General features: G+C 40.7%; 1 protein-coding gene across 1 annotated transcript; it reads left to right on the top strand.

The window, feature by feature from the left end:
- Positions 1-1,680: 1,680 nt before the first annotated feature.
- LOC119273578 (long chain base biosynthesis protein 2d-like) lies at positions 1,681-6,893 on the top strand. The gene is made up of 12 exons (XM_037554693.1): positions 1,681-1,821; positions 1,929-1,994; positions 2,067-2,155; positions 2,237-2,382; positions 4,825-4,949; positions 5,027-5,120; positions 5,230-5,393; positions 5,579-5,740; positions 5,828-5,954; positions 6,048-6,214; positions 6,312-6,419; positions 6,553-6,893. Exons 1-12 carry the CDS (start codon positions 1,696-1,698, stop codon positions 6,646-6,648), a joined length of 1,470 nt encoding a protein of 489 aa, XP_037410590.1. The 5' UTR covers positions 1,681-1,695; the 3' UTR covers positions 6,649-6,893.
- Positions 6,894-7,375: the final 482 nt, after the last annotated feature.

Raw genomic sequence — 7,375 nt, 5'->3', positions numbered from 1 at the left:
CCTACATATGATCAAATTATGCCTATATATATGTGTGGACTACTGCAAAGTGCACTATAGTTGTTTTCATCAGCAGGGATCAGGAAAGAAATAGCTAAACAACAGAATGGATGGAATAGATTTCCGAGAGCAACACTAGGAAAATGTCATACTACCGAGAGCCACTCTCGGAAACAAAGGCGCTGAGTACATCACTGTTCTAGGGCTGGCAGCTTTGCCGAGAGCTGCTCTCGGTAAAGACATCTCCAGGGCTGCCACTCTTTTCCGAGTGTGACGACACTCGGTAACCTGTCATCTGCCATCTGGGCCAGGCTGTCTTGCTGGTCAGGAGCATTGCCGAGAGCCACTCTCGGAAAAGACATCTCCAGGGCTGCCACTCTTTTCCAAGTGTGATGCACACTCGGTAAGCTGTGAGCTGCCATGTGGGCCACGATGTCCTACTGGTCAGGAGCATTGCCGAGAACTGCTCTCGGCAAAGATATCGTCATTTTTTTCAAAAATATTTAGCAAATTATTTGAAACTTTTACTGATAAATGTTTCTAGTGGGACCACATGTCAGTTACACACAAAAAAGAAGATAGGATGTGGCATATACTTTACCGAGTGTCGATATTCGGCTCTCGGTAATGTAGATAGTGACGGACGGAGCCGTCTGTTACGGACGGGCATGCCACGTGGCTCCTCTTTACCATGTGCGGCTCTCGGCGTATGCAGGGTTTGCCGTGCGGTGCCTCTTTGCCGTGAGGTAGTGACAGCAAAACAGGTAGTTTGCCGTGAAGCGAGGTTTGTCGAGAGTGACTCTCGGCGTTGTTTCTTTTGCCGAGTGTCCGTGTTTTGGCACTCGGCAAAGAGCATAACACCCGGCGTACGTGAAAATTTCAGTAGTGTGCTGTGTGTACTAGGCCAGTTGATAAATAAGTCTGTACTTCAAGACAAGCAGACCAATGCATGCTTCCCCATGCATCTTTTGCTCGGTAGCTCCTTTTTTTGTTCAGCATCCTTGGTGAAACATTTATTTTAATGAACTTTATGTTCACAAATTTTCAAATATCCCCATCATAGGCTACTAGAGCATATAGAATTAATGTTGAGAGACGATGGATGAAGCTATCGACGGGAGAACCGTCGTGACTCGAGCACCAAGTTGCCAATCCGTTGTATGTTCTTGACCACCTCTACGTGCCACGATCAGCTGATAGACGTCGGTAATTCGGCGGAGATCGGTCGTGAGGTCTCTTCTCGACAGGAGTAGCACTACGGTAGTTTGTCCTGGAATAATCACCAGAAAATTAGCAATTCTTTCAATACTTCAATAGATTAATGATGTAGATCCCTTTAATTTTGTATTATTTCTTACTTAAATAGTGGTTCAAGAATCTAGATGAGTCATCAATCATGTCTTTTCAAGCATATGTAATTTTTTTTCTGTAATTCTGTTTTTGTAACGGGATAGGGTCTTATTTTTTAGTTTGGCACAGGGCCCCCGGATTTTACCCGCCCAGCCCTGCTGTCCAGGGTAGAATTCCTACTAGTGTTGAATGCTTAAAGAACAATTGAATGGTTGGAGCGGGCCAGTAGGTTGGCGATTAGTTAACTCCGGCTGTTGTGTATGTGCCTCCTCCGTTCGATTATAAATTAGAGAAGTGCGGGGCGAAGTTCAAAGAAAACACCAAGTTAGAGTGGTGAGAGTTCCAATGGTGAACCCCCCGATCCTGACCGCGCTCACCACGCGATTCAGCTACGGCCTCATCTTCGCCTTTGGCCGCTTGCGCGACTTCTTCTGCAGGATCCTCGACGCCGCCAAATCCAGCAACCTCAAGGTCTATTCAGTTTCTTCTTCTTCTTCTTCTTCTTCTTCTTGTTCTTCTTCTTCTTCTTCTTCTTCTTTTGATGCGTGCTTACGATGTTCGTGCTGATAATCCGGTAGGGTTACGCGCCCATTTGCTGTGGGTACGAGGATTTCTACTGGCGCCGCGTCCACCTCCGCATGCAGGTGAGCGATCGAGTTGGAACTCAGATCATGTAATTACTAGGACTATATTGACTTTGCTTAATCGGTGGGCAGGACTGCTTCGATCGCCCCGTTGCTAGTGCGCCAGATGCTTGGCTGGATCTAGTCGAGCGTAACTCAAATGACTGTAACAAGACACTCCAGTATGTTTACCTCATATTTGTTTCGTGATTCCACAGTGCAAAAGAACTGATGCGGTCAGGTCTTCTTCGAATGCAATGCAGACATAGCGCGGAAACGTCCAGGTGTCTTAACTTGGGTTCCTACAACTACCTTGGTTTTGCTGCAGCAGATGAGTACTGCACCCCACGTGTGATCGAGTCGCTCAAAAATTACTCTGCCAGTACTTGCAGTGCTCGAGTTGATGGAGGTACGTGTTTTTTATTTGGGCACCACTAGTGCATGGCCGGAGGATTAGAAGTAGCTCGCCCATTTGATCTTAGCCACATCGTTGCGGGAGATATTTTACGGTGCATCATACTGCCAAGTTCAAGGAGTAGTATTAAGTTGATCCAATGCTTAATATGCCCCCCTCAAAGTTTGACTCAGGGACAACTTGGTAATTCCATTAGACCGATATTAATTCCCACACCGCAGCCCACACTTCCATCCTGTTGGGTCGTTGCCGTAGCTTGCTCCCCTTCTCCCCGAAGAAAAATCATACTCTCTCTGTAAAGAAATATAAAAGCGTTTAAATCACTATTTTAGTGATCTAAACGAAGAGCGTTTATATCACTATTTTAGTGATCTAAACGCTCTTATATTTGTTTACAGAGGAAGTAGTTCCTTGTCACTATACACTACATGGATGATTGGTTCTTTTTTCTTTCCATCGCAACCACAATTGGAGCAGCAAGATTAGATAATTATTTAGTCATACTAGTACATGTATTGCCATAACTTGGAAGAATCAGTGATGGTTAATCGCTGCTAACTGGCGTTCTTGCATAGCCGCTCATACATGAAAAATGAACGATGAATATAAAATGGAACTGCCTAAAGTACCCCTGACACCCAAATATACTACCAGAATTCTGGTTGACCAGCTCTATCATTTCTTCCTTGAAGATTAACTTCCATCTCACTCTCAGTAAGGACCCAGGACCAACATCCAAACCTGCTTGGTGTCAATCCAAAAATTTGAAGTAAAGATCGTGTCATTTTGCTCCGTATGTATTCACTTGTTGAAATCTCTAAAAAGAAAAATATTTAGGAACGGAGGGAGTATAAGTCAGGTTTTAACGAAATTAATAATTTAAGAAAAAATATTTGCGATCGCATTTTTTGCTTCCTAGCAGAACAAATCGTGTTTTCAATGTTATTTATATTTAATTCTGATGGGATCAAAAAATTTGTTTCTAGTGCTACTAAAATTGCTTCTAATGTAATCACAATTTATTTCGATCTGAAACAGTTACAACAGCTTGATTTGAAAATATCAAAATCATGCTTCTATCGACCAAATAACTTTATTTATTCATCATTGAAATTTGCTTCAAATAAATGTAGCTTGTACATTTATAACGGGGTATTCTTCTTTAATAGCATTTTAATATTGTCCATAGACCATGACCTATAGAATGGCTTCGAATAAAAAAAATATTTTTTTCTTCCACATAAGTGATTGTTAATTAGGAATGCTTCAAATGAATTCGGTATGTGCTTCCAAACAAATGACAGTTTGCTACTGCTGAATGCTCGATCTGCTACAGTTAATATATGTTTCAAATGGGTGTGCTTCACGTACTAAGTCTTCCTACATACAAATTGTCACTTTGCATCCACTATAAGTTGCAAATACAGATAACCAACTATGTGGGTGAAGAAACGAGAACGCCGTCAACGAATGAGGCCTTAATTCTTACAGTGCCCGCTAGTCGTCATCGTCTTGAATATTTTGCCTGCACCAGCACAGCTACCGCAATTGACATTGTTGTAACCGTCACCACGCGCATGCCCAAGATCGACAACAAAGCCACTGACAATGTCGGATGGCCTCGATTGAGTGCCGAGTCATTGTCGCGTCTCTTTTGTAAAGTGTGCCTCCTGTCGAAATCACCAACATTGTGGCTCTCAATGCCGCAAAATGCCATGGCCTTTCTGCAAACAAAATATAAATAAATTTTAATAACAAGATATAAATCTAAAATTTTGATACCGCTTGAGAACATAAAATGAGCGACAACCATATAAGTTTGATGCATATATTTAGGTTACATCAACAAATAAAAGCTAGGTAGCGTATAAATCTGGAAGCACGGGATAGTTACTGGTGAAGCGATTGTTGTTACTGGAAGCATGGATGGTAAATTAGTTATTTCACAAGGTTAAGTAATGAAACATATAAAACTAGAACGCAAGTATAGCATGAGATCAGTTCTGAGTAGTAATGAACCACTATTAATTTAGCAATGAAGCATCTAAGGTAGATAAAGGATAGATGTGGAATAGTTTAAGATTTAACTGTATCGTAATGAAACATCTAATAATGAGGATGAAGCATCGTAGGTGATTGTGTGAAGCAACACAAATAAAGATGGACGCATCGACTGATGTTATTTGAATCATCGCATGATATTATTCGCATGAGAATGAATGTAGCACATAATGTCAAGGTTGAGTGGGACTAAAGCATAATAGATGGATGTGAGTAGTAGATATAGCTGAATATCTGGAGGAATTAATTTTATTCTATCCCTACATAACCGGTACTATGATTTTGAGTGTTTGCGTTATTATTTTGTGAAAATATACTTAATTAGTACTTCAGTAAGGGACATAGGTCAACTCATTTATGTATGCATGATTTTAGGAACTACGAAGCTCCACACAGAGCTTGAGGAGCTAGTGGCACGATTTGTTGGCAAGCCCGCAGCTATTGTTTTTGGCATGGGCTATGTCACAAACTCTGCGATCATTCCTGCTTTGATTGGGAAGGTATACATGTGGTGAGGCATTTTCTTCTCTTCTTTTGATACATGTTAGAGCTAATGTGTATTGTAATATGATTTCAGGGGGGACTGATAGTTAGTGATTCGCTGAACCATAATTCAATAGTGAATGGATCTAGATTTTCAGGGGCTACCATCAAAGTTTTCAAACATAACAGTAAGCTCCATAAGAACTCATTGATTTCTTTCCTTTTTGTAATCATTCAGGAGAACTGCATGTCATATGTATAGGCATGTACTTTAATGTTTCCGCTATTTTCTTCCAGACCCTGCACATTTGGAACATGTACTGAGGGAGCAGATTGCGGGGGGGCAACATCACACACACAAGCCGTGGAAGAAGATAATTGTGATTATGGAGGGAATTTATAGCATGGAAGGGGAGATGTGCAACCTCCCTGGGATTATGGATGTCTGCAAGAAGTATAAGGTTTGAGAATTGTGCATACTGATCGACCACTTCTGCCTGTTTCCTAGGAACACTCTACGTCATATAGGGTTCCTCCCAAACAGAGCATATGCTGTGCTCACTTGCTAACATCAAACTGCTGGCGATGTATATATATTGGAGTATTGACTTGACTGGAGTTCTTAAACTTCTTAACATATATATAGGCTTTCACGTATTTAGACGAGGCACACAGTATTGGAGCCATTGGAAAGACGGGGAGAGGTGTATGTGAACTAATGGGAGTGGATCCAGCTGATGTTGATATTATGATGGGAACATTTACAAAATCATTTGGATCATGCGGAGGTTACATTGCAGCATCAAAAGTATGCACAAGATCCTTACCAGTTCTTGACTGAACATGTATAGATTTGATAAATCTTGTCACTAGGTCGTTCAATGTTTTTTTGTAGGAGATCATACACCATCTCAAGCATGCATGCCCAGCCCACATATATGCAACATCCATCTCACCTCCAGCAGCCCAGCAGGTCATCTCCGCAATGAAGGTTATCCTTGGGGAGGACGGATCTAACAGAGGTACATACTCGGAATGAGGATTCAAGTATTCATATCTTTTCTGTGTCCCTCTTGTGTTGATGGAATTCCTAATCTAGTAATTGCTCTAAATAGGAGCAAAGAAACTTGCTCGGATTCGGGAGAACGGCAATTTTTTTCGTTTAGAGCTTAAGAAAATGGGGTTTGAGGTGCTAGGAGATAATGGCTCACCTGTCATGCCAATCATGCTTTACAACCCCGCTAAAATGCCTGCATTCTCAAGGGAGTGCCTGAGGAAAAATGTGAGTTTTTGCACTCAAATATTGTCAAAATGTGAGATTTCTTCTAACTAGTCAAGTTTGAGTTCCTCTTTACTAAGTGTCATGTTGCGTAATCTAGGTTGCTGTTTGTACTATTGCATATCCTGCTACGCCACTACTACTTGCCAGAGCTAGGATATGTATCTCAGCTTCCCATTCCAGGGAGGATCTTATAAAAGGTTTGGAGGTAATGTCCACACTCCACAGATGCAACATGTTCACACTAAGCACATGTGTATAATTGATCCGATACATGAATAATATGAGACTTATGGACCATGTGATGCACTGATGTGTTAAATTTGATCCAAATAATTTAGGTTATCAGCAAAGTTGGCGATCTTGTGGGAGTCAAGTACTGCCCAGTTGAGGAAAAAAAGACTACATCTGTTAAGAAACTTAAGAAGTTTCAGTGAGCAGTGAGAAGAGACAAGCGTATGTTCGCTTATTATATGCAAGATCTACCACCTCCGTTGTACCCTTCACTCTGCATTTATTTCTGAAGCAGTTTTGAATCAAGTAGCAAGCATGATATCATTGTGTAAGTCTAATAATGAGACCTTCGTGGCATCACATTCTTGCCTTGCAGAATGGGAGATTCATTGATGTATATTGCAGTACAATCGATAATAAGCCGATGTGGCACAATAATTAATAAAGAGAGGTCATATCAGTATCATGCTCTATTACAGTATCATTGCACATAGAACCAGAAAAACTAATAAAAATAGACCTTGTACATAGCTTTGCACTAAGATTTTACTAGAACATTTGCCCATGGGTTGCAACGGATGAAAAATATATGCAGCTGAGGTGTTCAAAGTCAACTGAACCTAAGAGTGATGTCTTAGAATCAAGAATAATATTATCATGAGTTCTATTGCTTCTGGATAAACAAATTTTACCTTTTCTTGATGCAAGTCACATAGTTAATTGTTTGACCAGATCAAAGAAACATCACCACCTAGAAGAGAAGAAATATTTTAGATATAACTCACAACTAGTTCCACCTACGCAGGCATATATAAGGCCAGAAAATTATTTGGCAAGCTTAATGTAACATGCTGTCATCAGTGGTCTCCAATATACTACAACAAATATTTTTATTTCATTCTTTGATGTCCTACTCAAACAAAAAAAAAA

Source organism: Triticum dicoccoides, chromosome 3A, assembly GCF_002162155.2.
Source record: "Triticum dicoccoides isolate Atlit2015 ecotype Zavitan chromosome 3A, WEW_v2.0, whole genome shotgun sequence".
NCBI lineage: Eukaryota > Viridiplantae > Streptophyta > Magnoliopsida > Poales > Poaceae > Triticum > Triticum dicoccoides.
Note: the sequence above shows the minus strand (reverse complement) of the source record. Positions and strands in the feature narration are given on the sequence as shown.